The 16,503-nt window shown below is 35.2% G+C and overlaps 1 protein-coding gene across 1 annotated transcript; it reads right to left on the bottom strand.

Moving 5' to 3' along the window:
• Positions 1-3,691: 3,691 nt before the first annotated feature.
• Positions 3,692-4,624, bottom strand: LOC121248734. The gene has a single exon (XM_041147295.1). The coding sequence runs from the start codon at positions 4,449-4,451 to the stop codon at positions 3,837-3,839; it is 615 nt and encodes a 204-aa protein (XP_041003229.1). The 5' UTR covers positions 4,452-4,624; the 3' UTR covers positions 3,692-3,836.
• Between the last annotated feature and the right edge of the window lie 11,879 nt (positions 4,625-16,503).

The following is a 16,503-nucleotide window of genomic DNA, read 5'->3' on the forward strand; positions in this document are numbered from 1 at the left end:
TTTCTGCCGTTCCATCTAGCCTACAAAGAAAATTATAAAAACTACTTCATAAATTGACTAAAATTAAAATTAATAGGTATGGCATATGATATCAAATTAATGAGGTTAATTTATAAATAACGAAGGTGGGGCCTAGCTAGATATATAGCTAGGTTTTATGAAACAAATGGCAATCTGGTCGACCCATCTCCTAAGTGATCAATAATGCCAGCTGGGACCTGAAAGCATGCACGCATAAATGCAACTATCAAAGTTGGGTGGCGTTTCGGTCCAAACCATGGCTTTCTAGCTGGGCCACAGCTGGACACGTATGGTCATGATCTTTTATATACAGATCAGATAGAAGACGTTGTCGACTCGTGATTGATGAAGGTATGGCTGTAATCAAACGAGAGAGAGAGAGAGAGAGAGAGAAGCCATCGTTTAGCTTTTAACATCTTCACCCCTAAAAGCAAAATTTTTTTCTAATTTCTGTTATTACAACTTTGTTAAGCTCTTTATGCAAAGATAACAAAAGACTTTATTTGGGCTTTTCCTCGATCGGTGTGTAATTAGCATGATCAACAGTGCATTTCCCAAGCCAAATCCCTCAAATTACTCTACATATATATATATATGGATCTTTAGTTTGCTTTTAGTCTAAATCTTTTTTATTCATCATGTGCAAACTGATACTTGCGATCATTCTTAATAACTTTTGAAGTGTTATTCAAAGAGTGCTTCCTAACTACGTAACTTGAATCATAGCATGCAATGCCGCGAGATGTAAGGAATAAGGTAAATTGCATGTTACTTGTCTCTTGCCATGTAATTGAAAATAATTAAAATAGCATTTGAAAATATATATATATATATATTAATGTCAACGGTGCAATATTTGCTTGTCATGTTAAACAAAAACTCTAAACAAAATGGTAATAAATTATTCTCAATTAATGAGCGGATGAGTGAAGTCTCCGATGATTAAATTAATAATAGACGTCATTAAAGTATTACAGTGACCATATATATATGTGTATATATATATATATATATATATATAATATGCCGGCGCATCTATCTTCTTCCAAATTTTTACTACTTATTAATTATCGATAACAAATGTCATTCTATACTGCATATTTGTTTAATATCGATATATAGTAGCCTCCAAGTACATCCTAGTCATACTTGTGGTTAAGATGGGTTTGAAACCCATGTTCAACCTTAAAATCAATGCAAACGCATGTATGGAAGAGTATGAAAAGGGAAACTTCTTTCTTCTCAGTACTGCATATATACGTACCAGTGAAATACAATAACTATCTACCCAAGTTTGAGGATGAAAAACCGCTTGACTTATGCTACTAAGTGTATAAGACCTCATGATTGAATCGGGCTCTCTCGTTATACTGAATTAGTTCAATAATATATGCCACTCAATGCAGGCCAGCAGCCTTGAGAATATTTTGCAACTTGGGATGACATCATGCATGATTTTTATATATAAAAGTTATTTTCATCAGTTACTGTCACCACTCCATACTTTATGAAAAACATTCATACACTCTATAAAAAATACATTCATATCCTATGAAAAAATTATAGATATAAAGTGTAAGAGTCAATAGTAACTGATGGATAACATTCCTCTTTCATATATACTTCATTTCCATTCAACACGGTTGTGTCTTTTATAGAGAAGAAACCATTCAACATGGTTCGTGTCTTGGCAATACTTTCAAATGTTGTCACTCTCCGGCCCTCTCAGCTACTTCAGTACAGTTCGGGTATTTTGATACTGGGTTGAGCTACGTACGCACGTACATTTCCTTGCTTTCCACAATAGTACTCCTTAATTTTTGGTTGACATGATCTATTATAAGTAGTTTAGTTTGCTTTATTCTGTTTGTACGTATACATTATAGTACTTTTACGGGACGTTATAATTTTTAAGTTCAATTAGTTTTGGGATACTTCTATTCCCCATGCAAACTTCTTATTAAAGGTTTTCTTCCGTAAAAAACGAGGTTTTCTTAATATGATAAGATTTGAGGTGATGCCCTCTTTTAAAAAAATAATGACAACTATCTCTTTACCCTATTTATAAATCCAATCTAAAGCTGGTTAGAAATTGACATTGGCCATCTCACATGTGATCGGTTAAAGAAAAATTTAATTGTAAACGATTTTGCGCATTAACATACGCATCCATTCAATATGATTGGTTAGAAAATAAATTTTATTAAAAATAATACTAATTTAAATTTAAAATATAAAAATAATAATATTAATACATAGATAATTAGTATACAAATTTATTTCTACCTAACAAAACTAGGTCACGGAAAGGCCATTTGTTAAGAAAGGAGATGGTGCTTTTTGGCGTGTTTCCGTACGTAGGGGAAAGCGCGCAATTAGTTCTCGAGACCCTCGGGACATGTACAGATGTCCGTGGAAGGTGATAATTACATGCATCTAGCGAAAATTCCAAAGGTTTTACGGATTCGCGTGGGTCATTAATTCCATCAAGGGAGAAGTGTGATTTAAAGAATTCGTTGTATGCCTGCGAGACCTTCGCTTAAGCTAGCATACATTATTTATTTTGTAGAGCTTTATTTGATTGTTTTTAGAATTTCATTTTTATTTGGATTCTTAAAGATATTATTTAAGACCATTATGGTTGATTATGGCTGAGAAGATATGTTATACACACACATACATATATATATATATATATAAACGTTTATGATCAATAGAGCTATAATTTTGAGTGAATATTTTTTAAGAAATATATAATTTGTATAGTTAATTATAAGATCGGGTAAGCTCTGCTAATTACTACCTTCGAATAAAAACAATGAAATTCACGTGAAAAAATCAATTTTTCATAACTTACATCTCTAATATTATATCATTTTATATTTTTAATTTACTAAACGTACTTTTTGAGTTTTAAATATATAAGGCCTTGCTAGCTAGCTAGGTAGGTGCATAAATAAATAATAGATATCGGTGTGGTCACTTATTATTGGAAATTTGGATCTTTTGGTTGGAGATGCAACCAAATTAGTTGCCTCTCGGATGGGAGACATACACCATCAAGACCCGGATCGATGGGCAACCAAAAGGAGAGCGATTACCTCAATCCGGCCTAGGCCTGCATCTATGCTCCATCCCTCCTACCTCATGAGATTTTCTCCTCCGACCTCCGTGTTTATTTCTTCTTCGATCCTCGGGCATGCATATACAACACAGTCTTGACTTCAACACAAAAGAAAAGAACAAGCGAATAGCTAGATATGAAATATCAGCATGTTCCTGTCAGGTTCATCCAAATTTGGCCACTAAAGAGCAATACCGACATTTCACGCCACAAATAAAGCACTATATATAGCACGAAAACACCAGAAACCTCCAACCACTACCATTTGCTTAGACAATCTGTGAAGGGCACAATGCAGGACAACCATACAAAAAGAAAAAGGGGCCGAAAGAAAAAATTAAATACGGAGAAAAACGTCAGGTCATCACATCCCAGTACGCCACACAGACGAACCGATCGAGGGAGGAATCACTGTTATAGTTGCTATATGAAGGCTCACTTCGTTTTGGCTAGTTTTTTTTTTTTTTTTTTTTTTTTTTGCAACTCAAGAATTATTTTGGATGGTATTTTATGACAATGGTGGTGACACAATTAACATGTGTTATAGAAACTTTGGAAATGAAATTAACATTAATGATCATATCAACGAGCGAACTGACGTCGAACACAGCCAACATCATACATGATAATTAAAGTTTCTAGAAGATATAATTAAGTTCCTACGTACACGATACTAAAAAAAAAATCAGCATCATACAAAAAGTCCCTGGGCTGTACCTCGGCCTGATGATCCATGGCCTACAATGGACAAGAACGTATTCTTCATTGGGTAGCAGCATCCGAACCAATTTGAAGTTCTATGCCTCGCACCAAAGCACGATGTACTTGAAGTTGTTGATCTTGGATACGAGGAAGAGTAGCGCCCCAGATTATATTCTCGTTTCATCGAAGCTGGCGGTGATAAATTATATGCCGACGACCATGATGACAACGACGACGACGAGACTGATGAGAGCGATGACGATGGAGACACGAGGGCCTTCCTCGAAGTTAGCTTGAGGAAAATCTTGTAGAATGGGTCTGGCTTTGAGTTCTTCTTCGTGGAGTACAGCTTGGAAGTGGAATAATAGGAAGGAGGGGGTGTAAGGGGAGGGAGAGAGGCCTCCGAGAAGGTGTGCTTCGGGGTGCCTGGCCGTGACTCCCACATGAATGGAACTGCACCTGATTCTCTTCCATAGTAAGGAACCCTGCAAGAAGAGTTGGCCACGGATGTTTCCTTGGACAAGAGCCTAGAGAAGAACTTGTCATTCTCCTTCATATGGAGGGACTGCTCGGGTCGATGGTTATGGCTATCCCCGCCCAGCATTTTGGAGATTTGAGGGATTTCTCGCTTCTTTCTGATCAATTGTTTGCAGATCTGAAAGGTTCGGATCCTAAAATGAAGCTGTAATTACTATTAGAGGACATAGACTAATAAATTCTGGTGAGTGAGCAAGCTAGCTAGCTGTAGGTCTTCGATCCGTAGTAGCTGTCTAGCCAGCTACTTGTCTTGCCTGAGGTCTATTTAATTTATGGATATAAGAATATTACCGCATGCATGCGTATTAAATATATATTAAAGAGTGGCATCAATTTGGTTATGAGCTTCAAATGAATGAAGTACATTCAACTTTTTTCAATTGATATCTAGGTATTATTTCGACCGTATATATATCAGCTTAATTCATTGTTACTGAATTTATTAGTCAGTACTGGCCGGATATATTTGATTATAATGTGGTAGATATATTTAATATGGTAGCTACCTCCAATCAATGATATGAATAGATTGACATGGATGTCTTTGGGCCGTCAATGATAACTACGATGGCAAAATACAGCCTACTGAGGGAATTTGGTTAAGGAGAAAGGGCAACGTTTACTGATGATCAGAACTACCCTGCATGCCTTGGTCCATGCATTACTCTTTGTAAAGCAGTATTTATGGTGGGGTTGTAAGGAAGGTATGATGCTGGCTCAAGACCATGCCCTGTTGCACGTCTGTGAGACCATTAATTTTGGTCCACCTAACTATATATTCTGGCCCACTATTATCACAATGCCATAATATTGTGTACAACATTGAATGTGGGTGTTCCCCTTGTCAATATAAATTCTTTTTTTTTTTTTTTAAGCAAACAAATTTCATTAAAAAATAAAAAGATGATATATGAGGAGAGGATGAGGTTCTCCAACAAATATCCCAGTACAATAACCACAGTACAACAGTTATAAAATAAAAAATAAAAATAAAATAAAATAGATTTTAAGACCAATTTCTTGGTTCCCACCCATGCCTTACAAAGAGGGCACCATCTTAAAAGATAGTTTTTAAGTAAGTATGTAACGCCCCGTACCTAAAAGGGTCGGAGAATTACTACCTGTCTCTTACAAACCTGTCTCTCCAAACACCTAAATCTCCAAGGGTTTCATAAATGACACACAATCTCATATTTTCCAAATAACCATAATACAAACTCCTTAAGTCATCATTTCAAATTAACAAAAATAAGGGGTCCACAATTTTCCAATAAATCTCAACAAAATTAAACGATACATCTTCAAATCACAATAGGTCCAAACGACTCAAAGTACTTCAAATACTCAAGTTATACCCTTCTACTAACAATGGAACTCGACCTTCTATTCATATCTAGCCAAGCTCCAATTTCTAATCCTGACCCCCAGCTGGGCAATCAATGTCATTTGAAAATCTATGAAGATAAGGGTTGAGTTATCAACAACTCAGTAAGCAGAGAACATATATCAGTATGTAAACATGAGCCATTTTTAGAAAGTTTGGTATGCAGAATTAAAACATTTCATTTTTATATGCACATCTCGAAACATTTTATCAGAAGAATCAGAGCAACTTCTAAATCTTTTCATATTCATAAACCATCTTCATATTCAAAAAAAAAAAAAAAAACTGTATTGGCATAACATAATTGCACATCTACATCTTATCATGTCGTATCGTATCATATTATGTCATATACCATGTTTAACCCCTGTGGTAGGGTTGTGCTATCCCCGGTGGCCAAACCAGGCAGTATCATGTTGTGAAACTTCTTTTTTTTTAATCTCGGAGCCCCGAGTGTGCACACAGAAAACAACAAATCAAATACCACTTTGTTTCCAAAGTGGTGCACTCATATCATATCATATCATATTGGTACCAACCATATCACGTGAACCAATATCATCATATCATAACTATATTCAGAATCAGAATCAAAACAAATAAGTATGCTAAAGGTTTTTCATATCTATATCATATCAAACACGTGCATATCATTTTCAGATGATCAATAACAGATCCAAATATTTCATATCACATGTATAAAAATCTAAATTTTTATATTCGCTCTTTGTACATTTCAGAAACATGTCAAATATTACTCATGTTCACACTATTCATGTCAAAAAGTATTTTTTCTCTTTTATATATATTTTCATGAGTGAATGCAACACAAATATACTGAGGTTGGTTTCATGTTTTCTTTTAAAATATATCATGCACATTTTACAAATCAGTATTAGTTCATTTTCCTTGTAATGCAAATCTAGCATAGGAATCCCACTTATCTAGACGTTTTAGCTTTTCAAAAATTTCTTCAACAATGCCAAATAAAATTAGTCGTCACCTATAAGATAATAACATGAATTTCCATAAATTCTCAATTAATCTCGTATTTCGATATTCAGGCCTAAACTTCTAAAATAACCTATTTTAAATTCCTCAAAACCTAAAATTTTCATTATTCTTAAAATACCAACAGCATTGTCTAAAACTCACCCATATCCAACTTAGTAATTCCAACTAAAACATTAAATTTCAACCTATTTACGATTGAGATCTTACTATAATGTATAATCCTAAATACATAACTATATCGAAATCATTATAAGTAGAAACTCCTACTTTTGTTTAAATAATAACAAAAATATTCTTTTAAAATGATTCAAAATAATATTTTGTACTTACTGATCATTCTAAAAATTTATCAGTATCTACGTAATAACCATTCCAATAAAAATATCAGTCTCTTAAAATACTAACTTAACAAAATAAACCCACATGTGCCTAAGTCTAAAAATATGAGAATCACATGCAGCCCACATTTGTAATTTGCAAGATTATAAAATCAGTTGATGTTCTAAACAAAAAGAGCAATAGGGTAATAACACCTCATCTACAAGTCACCCAAGACACACCCAATTTCATTTTTAAGTAGTTATTAATCAATAATACAAAAATGAAAACTAGTAGAGGAAAATAAAAACATGAGCGACGGCGAGGACCTACCCACGGGAAAAACTAAAGTAGTGGCACCGCAGGAGCGCGATGGATATTGGGTTGAGGTGGTGGTGATGTCCTTGACGGCGTCGCACGAGGAGAGAGAGAGAGAGAGAGAGAGAAGAGGTAGAAGGAGAGTAAGCAGTAGGAGGGAGATACCGCGAGGGAGGTTGGTGGCTTACTGAGGGATCGATGTGGCGTGTGGCGGACAGAGGATGGTGCGACGACAGCTTGCGGCGTGGGTTGGCAGGTTGATGGCACACGGTGGAGGAAACTCCTCTGTTTCTTGGTGCAGGAACAGAGCTTTCCGTGAGGTGGGGGGCGCTTGATTTCACGGGGATGCGCAGGGGCTAAGGGTTTTGTGGTGCACTCCGATGGATGCAGGTGAGCCGCAACAGGTGGTACCGAGGGGTTAGGGTGGCTGCAGGTGAGGCTCTGCTTTAGTGATGGAGGGTGTGGTTGACAGCAACTAGCGCAATGAAGTGGAGTTCTCGTTTGACTCTGTGAAAAGGTCGAGTGGCACATAAACTAGGGTTGAAGATGTTAAACACACTTAAATATAAGATATAAGTAGTAAAGAGAAAAACCTAGAGGAAGAGGATGAAAAAGGGCATGCATGAAAATGGCAAAAGGGCGCGAACCATGCGACGTGTTCTGGAAACACTTCCACGAGCCCGGGCTTGGCAGCGGGTTGGGTCTTACAAAGCCACCACTGGAGGCGGTGTAAACTATGGGTGCACTGCAGCTTGTTGTCTTGAGATATTTTTTAGAAAGATCCGTAATCTATTTTTCAAGATCATTGATTAAGAAAAACGATAACATGGTAGAAAGACTGGCATCCGATGGACTAATTTGCGGCGGATCATCTGTCTTTTCGCGCCCCTGTGATGGCGCGTGTAGGTCACGCGCCGATGGTTGGGAGGTGAGGTGAGAAAGATCTGAAAGATCGTAAGGTGGAGAATTTGCTGATACGGCGTGTGTAGCCAATGCAGTTGTCAAGGCGCGACAGTGCTTGGAGACCACGAGCGCGCGGATTGCTTCTGCGCGTGAGGGCCACACGTGAGGGTCACACGCCAAGATTTTTGGAGCAGTTTCACGTCATCCTAGTAGATCAACGGTAGTAGGGTTGCGTGGTGGGGCGCGTGTCGACTGATGGTGGCCGGAGTGCAGTAAAAAAAAAAAACACTACCATGGAAGCATATTCACATAGTAGCAGTGGAAAGAAAATGGAGATGGAGATGAGGGTGAAAATGATATCACAGCTCTCACCCTCCTCTCTACAGCGGCACTCAAAGTGATTTGAGTTTTCTAAAGAGAATGAAGAGCTTTTCTTTCTAGAGAGAAGGCGAACGGCTCTCTAACATCCAATTGTTTGATGAAATTAGATGGTTCATTTTATATATATATATATATATATATATAAATAGACATGTAATTTAAGTAATTCAAGTAGGATCGGGCAAAACTCTTTGCGGCTCCAACTTTTGCCATGCTCGCTCCGACTCTACTTTGGTGGAGTTTGGAGTTGGAATTGCTCTAAGAAAAATGGTCAAAGTCGGAGTTGGAGTCGGAGTCAATATAGACTCCAACCTTTGAACTTCAACTTTGACTCCGGCCGTACATCTTTTTTAAATGAAATGTAAAATAATGTCGTTTTACATATATTAGGGCTAGTGTTTAATTTTATTTTATTTTTAAAAGCAATGCAGGACACTTGAAGTTGGCGGTGTTACTTGGTGCTCGGTAGTGCATGGACCTTGGTGGTGGGGACTATGCTTTTGGATGACGGGTTATTTAGAGGAGTTGGATTACTGATTAGTTATTTAATTTAATTGGGGAATACATTCTAATTCTGGTTGCAACTTTGGTGGTAGTAGTGTAAGTCTATATATATTGTAATTTTGTATTTTATAATATCCATTCTACTGTAATAAGAACTCATTAGTGTGTGTTCTTGTGTGATATTATTGATTGTTTGCAACTTCGCATGTGTGCATTTAAATCTTGTGTTGTTGCATGCATGTTTGTGTTTTAATGTTTATGATTCTATAGATTTAGGTGTTTTTGATTGCATGATGATGTCCTTTAATTTATATTATGGATTTAGGTATTATGTTAATAATCATTGTATTCAGTTTTTATTTTTTTATAAATTGTATTGTATGTAAATTGCCCATTATTGTATTTAGATTTCTTTTTTAAGTTTTTCTTGGTCCAACCTAAACGGCCCTCCGACTCTGAATTCAAAGCTTCGATCGGAGTTGGATTTTTCGACTCCATTGGAGTTAGAGTTAGAGTTCAGCTCTAAATTCAACTATTTTGTACTATCCAACTCCATCAAAACATTAAAGAAAGATCTTATCAGCAAAACTTGTCGAATTATAGCAAATCCACAAGTAAACTTGTCTCTGGCATCCGGCCTCCATTAACATGATTAACTGAGGGTAGCAGATTAGATAAAGTAATTGGATTTTTTGTCCACACTGGCACGTGCTGCACGCTTCATAATCCATTAGATCAGGGTGAGGAGTCATGTAGAACATGCATCTCTAGATGACCTCAGCAGCAATATCATGAGTTGTGACAAAACTGTATAATAACCACCCTAGGCTGTAGCTAGCTGATTCACCAGATGTGTATGCTAATGCCGAACTTCTCAACCACCTAATTAACTCAATGCATGGATCCCTTTTTGACTCGTTCTTTTCTTACCGGACGACGGCATGCAACTATACATCAAAAACTCTATAGTAAACCGGCGGGGAGAATCGCGGAGAAATCGCGTCTCACGTGGTAAAAAAAATATGACTCTGTTTTATATTTTTGTTAGCCTTTCTTTTTTATTTTCGTCTGAGTTTTCTCCCATTTTTTTTCATCTTCCTTCCGTCTTCTCCTTTCCTCCATTTTCAGTCGTCTATTTCTGAACTTCTATGACTAAAAACTCTTCTTTAGCCACCAAATCCAAACGGGTGTAAAACAAATGTGTCAAAAAGAAAAGAAAAGAGAGAAAGATCCTCTCGATGGTTTTTTTTATTAGCGAATGCAATAAAACTAAGATAAAACCAATGCAAAAATAAAAAAAAGAGAGTCAAATCATCAATGATGATAAAAAGCAGAAAGAGAAGAAAGTTAATGGGAGATAGAAGCAAAACCAAGAGATTGAAAGAGAAGTTTAGAGAGAGAGATCACAGATGAAGATAGACTGCAAATGGAGTGAGAAAGAGGATACACAAAAAAAAAATTGCAATCGTGGTCACACTTTCTATGTGTGGGTGAGAGGGAGAGAGAGAGAGAGTACTTACATCTCCATCTCCCTTTTGCTTTCTTGAAATTTTCCTTTTTCGTTTTTGTGTTATGTTTTGATTTTTTTTTTTTATTTAATATATAGGCTGACGTGTGACAGCCGATTCCCCATAGTTGCGCGCGCCAATTGTATGTAGCATTTCTGATTATATATTAATTTGATCAGTGTATACAAATTAATACAATATTTGGATTAATTATCGATTATTAAACTGAATTATAAATTAGGCAACAAGTGATTAATCAGTCCTTTTCTTTCATAATAAATAAATAAATATATCTAATAAAAAAATGAGATGGGCTGGATCAGTGTGGTTGAATACAGTTACCGGGTCTCACTGCGGATTCTACGGCAAATTAAAGAGAGACCACGAATCATGTACAGTACACAGACTAGACTATATACTCGAATCACGAGCATTTTTCTTCCTGGATTTCGTTTTGAAGCTTTCCCTTTTTTCTGCTTTTATATATATATATATATATATATATATATATATATATATATATCTTCCCTGGAATCCATGGAACCCGTACATGAATATTTTCCTTTCTTTTTATTAAAAGAGTAATGCTTATTGAATAGATGAAATACAAGTCAAAGACCGATAGTTTTGACCTTTTTTTTTTCTAATGATTAAAGAAGTAAATATTATTAAATTTATGTATTTTATGAAAACAAAATATTTAAAAATGCTGAAAAATATTAAAAAAAAAACTGAAATTACACTTTATCGGTTGGGATATCGGCCCAGTAGCATCATTCAATACATTATTTATATTGGGTATGGTCTTAGAATTTAGAATTTGTTGGCCCATGGATTTTCCAATGTACGTACGAAAGAGAGGGAAGGGGTTATTCAGAAGTTTTTATTTTTTATTTTACACTGGGTGATTCGAAAGATTGAATATGATACATTGATTGATTGGGATCACATATTAACTAAATGTACGGAGGAGATTTGAGTTTCAAATTCCAACGTACATTCATCTTAACTCTTACAGCGGAACAGATCAACTAATGCGACGAGCTAGGTATACAGCCCTCCTAGCTAGTTTCTCAATCAATGCCTCCCCTCCATACGACTGACTCTATGACTATACGGTTTAATGTGATTGATGAATTATGTCCATGTTTTTTTCAAAAAAAAAAAAAAAATTATTTGGATAAAAAAAAGATGAGTTATTTTAATGTTGTTTTTCTTTCATCTAAAATCTCCTAAACAATTGATTGTTCTCTCGTTCCGTGTACAGTAATGTTCATTGGATGCAATGCATGCATCCTTTTAACATATATATTGCTAGAATTCAGATTATAAATAAACCTGTACTAAAAAAGAAAAATGACATAGCTGCTTTTGCTATTCCAACCTCATAAACATGTAATACTTAATGGTCGGTAAGAGAAGTGGTCCCTTCGGAGAGAAAAGCAAGAATTAAAGCACTCATGATGGCGAGAAATGATCGACAAAGATATGCATACATTATAATCATGCCCATGACTTTAATTTGGTCCAATTGATTTACTTCTTTCAGTAAAGATCAATGGTACGTAAGATAAAGGCAATATTGCAACCACCTTTATCTTTTCGCTTTAATTCCTCACTAGTGCAGTTATTTAAAATAGTTGATGAACTTTCTTGTAGCCCACATGCCTACAAAGACAACTCCGCTTGTATTCTTTTTTCTTTTTTTTTTAATTATTTACATGCCTCTACAAAGTCCTTTTTCCCTCCTGACCAATCCATCGATCAAACTATAAATTAAGTTGGCCTCGATAACAGTAGTGCGTATAAAATTATAACACGTCAAAGTTACGGAAAATTCAAGCCCGATAGCTTTTGGTGTCATAATTTATACGCTCCTCCCGTAACGGTGAATACAAAATAATTCTTTTTTTTTTTTAAAAAAAAAAAAAAAAAAGTCAAATGTAATATCTTTACTGAAAATCAAAACAAATCAGTCATTACAGTTGTATTTCTCCTTCAGTAAATCATTTGTAATCTCTGAAGGATCAGAAAGAGAAAAAGCTAGTTTTGCTAGCTTGTGTGCTATATTGTTTGCTTCTCTATACACAAACCTTACCCTCTAATTTAACCTATCAGTCATTAACATCATTACAGCTTTAATAATATTCCTATATTCAGCCCATATCTCTTTCCTAGTATTAGTAGCTTTTACTACCAATTGAGAGTCTCCCTCCAATACCACATCCGTAAGGGCCAACTCTCCACAAAATACAATTACAGCTGCTTTGCTCAGAGCCAACGCTTCAGCAACAATCGGTTTCTTTATGTGATCAACAGTTGAACATAGACATACCAGCATCTACCCCTCTGAATTTCTAATAACTACACCAATGCCCATCCTTTTATGTTGAGCATCCACAATAGTATCCCAATTTTTTTTTTTTTTTTTTAATAAAAGAGTTGAGGTCACATATCTAAGAGTGACTTCTCCCCAATTTTATTTATAAATGCTCACTAAAAAAAAACCGTGTAAATAATAACATACTTGAGAGTTACATGATAAGAATAAAAGAACTCCCAAAATCCAAGCGTCAAGACCAACCCAAGTGTCAAAAACAAGATAGCATCCTAGTTTACTTTCACTGCCAATTCAGTAGGTTTTTCCCACTTTACCACTCCTCAGTTAGTATTCCCACGCAGCAGTACCTTCTGTTGATGTGTTTGAGCTGAGACAAACTCATTTAGTCCATATTTGGCAGTTCTTAGGACACTGCCCGAATCTTCAAATTTTTTTTATCAAAAAGCAAAAGAGCCCTTGTGCTCAGATTGGCTTACTGTCAAAACTTCTACAGCTCTATCTCCAAAAAAATTCAGACCACAAGAGATTAGCAACTGCTCCATCAAGCCTCTCATTAGTAAAAGTGTTATCTGAGTGCTTATTGTTCCGTGTATATATTTATTTTCTTTCCAACCTAAATAAAAAAAATACTATTTACTTCTAGAGCCTTTTTGAAATCTTTAATTTGGGTTTCATGTCTAGGTCTCTCACCTACCTTTTTATCTTGACAAACTATCTCATTAAAATCACTCATTATGCACCAAGGTTTCTCTGTTGAAGGGTTTAACAGAGACAGTAGATTCCATGTAGATCTTCTTTTGCTTGCCTTGGAATGACTATGGAAGCCAGTAAATACCCATGCCATGTTTTTCTCCTCACTCATGATTGTTACATTAATATGGTGTTGAGAAAAATTGATAATCTCCACAATCACCTCTCTACTCCACAGTAAAGTCAAACCCCTATTTCTGCCCTTTGGTTCTACAAAAAACAACCCTCACACTCCACCTTCTTCTTAATACCTTCAAATTTACTAACTTGGTTCCCATAAGGAAGACCAACTTGGGTTTCTTATCCTTCACCAATAGGTAGAGGTCTTGAACTGTCCAAGGGTTCCCAAACGGTTCCCAAACCTCCAACAGTTCAAACTTAATATTTTCATAATGTTTAACAGGGCTGGCTAGCAGCCTCAGCCAATGGCATACCATTTGTTTGCCCTTTTTTACACTTCCCTCCCCCTTATTTGTAATTTCAAAACTAACCGAACTACAGTTACTCCCAGGTGATAGCCTAGGATCACTAGGTTCACCTGCATTTTGTGCCATTCTCTTCTACCTTCCCCTTTATACCTTCCCTGTCTTCTCATCCCTCATAGTCTCATTATTGGACAATTATTGTAAGCTAATCTCATGATCAATTAGCCTATGATGGTGCGAAATTGGAGTTTGACTCCCCATCCTTCTCCACATTTTCCTTACTATTCTCCCCTTCATTTCCTTCCATATGATCCCTCTTAGAACTCCTTTGTTTCTCCATGTTTCTTTCTCGAGAATTGTGTTGAGCACGAAGACATGTTCCATACTAAGACCTGCTATCATCCACTTCAAAAGATCACAACTTCTTGCTCCGTGTATTATTCTTCCACATCTAAAGCATAGTTTTGGAAGCCTCTCATAACTCAATGGAACCCATATTCTGTTTCCAAGTAAGTTAACAGTTCTTCCTCTAGCTATCATCTTCCTCCAGTCTAGTTCAATCTTAACCCTCAAATAGCTTTCCATCCGATCTCATCCTCACGAACGTCAATTCCTATAACAATCCTGATAGTTGCTCCAATCTAAAATTCTAAATCCCTATTTCTCAAGTCATATATACTAATGGTAGATTATTCATATGCACCTAGAACTCCTCAAAACCAAAATTCATCTTTTGGGGAGGAGTAAAACCATCAAACAACTTTAGAACCATAAGTTGATTATTGAATAACCAAGGCCTCCCATCAAATGCTCTCTATTTTTCCTCCTGGTTATTGAAAGTTACCACAAATAGATTTGGGATTATGTCATGAAAGACAAATGATCCTTCTAGCCTCCATATCTTAGCCATGGTTGATCTGATAACTTCCTTACTAATTTTGCAATCAGAATACAGTTGCTCTACTAAACTTCTATCTCCCTCTGCTTTCACTTTCCCCATATGCTCAGTACCAAGTTCAATTAGAGCATTCTCCTCCTTTGTAAGCCTTAATTGATCCCACATTTCCTCCACATCTCTGCCATCTCCAATCCTACAATCAGACCAAGGATGACTCATCCTCGCTTACTCTAAGAGCAAGTCGAGAATCACACTCCACCCAAGCTTTCTCCTTAGAGCAAGTGTAATGAAGACTCATAACACTTGGATTAAAATTAGGGAGTTGCTTTGTGGTTGTGAATACAAAATAATTAAGTGTTAGGACTTTACAGTGATTAAGGATTTGCGACAAGACCATAATTACAAATATTTTGATATTTTCTTTAATACAGATATTTTTATACTTATGAATTGGTGAAATATATTGTAAAATTATATGAATTATAAAGTAATTTTAAAATATTCTTCTCTGTGAAAACTTATGCGACAGACTTTAATATTAATAATGCATTTAGTATAATAATAAACAATCTTCTAATTAAATAGGGTTTTAATTAATTTAGTGTAAATTAGCCGAACTTGAGCGAGTAGTAATTAGTGAAGTCACGTTCATTTAACTTTTACTCGAATACAAATATAGATTGAGAGTTGAGCTCATTAATGAGTTATATAAAATTAATCACAAATAGCTCTTTCTTATTTGAATGAGTTCGAATTCATTTACGAACTACTTAATTTTGAAAAAACAGATTATTTATATTGTATCGTATAATTTTATTTATTAATTAAGACAAATATGCCTTAACTTTTTGTTATTATTTTTATAAAATTTATGTATATACACATATGTCAACGATTATATTATATTCATAATGATCAAGTAATATGTTTATAATTTTTTTTTTTATCTCTTTAAATGTTTAGATATCTTCATTATAAATATAAAATTAATATAATAAAAAATAATAAATTAGTTTATACAAACTAAGCCAAATGTTTTATTCAAGTTATATTATTTAATAAGGATTTGGATTTTCTAGAATTTCGGCAGTGCTTAGGACCGCTTAATATAATTATCTATGTTAATTTTAGGTATTAAAATTCGAACAAAAATCATAAAATTATTAATTTATTTAATAGTTGATCTTATCTTGATAACTTAATATCGTAATAAACGAAAATACCTATCACAAGTGAACGGAATCCAATCGAATTATTGCCTTTTGCCCATTGTCAGACTTAGCATTGTTTTTTGACAAAAAAAGAAAAAAGAAAAAAGGCCTAATAGAGCTATTTACTTACTTTATTAGTTAGTATCATGACTGCAACAACCTGC

This window comes from Juglans microcarpa x Juglans regia, chromosome 1D (genome assembly GCF_004785595.1).
Source record: "Juglans microcarpa x Juglans regia isolate MS1-56 chromosome 1D, Jm3101_v1.0, whole genome shotgun sequence".
Taxonomy (NCBI): Eukaryota; Viridiplantae; Streptophyta; class Magnoliopsida; order Fagales; family Juglandaceae; genus Juglans; species Juglans microcarpa x Juglans regia.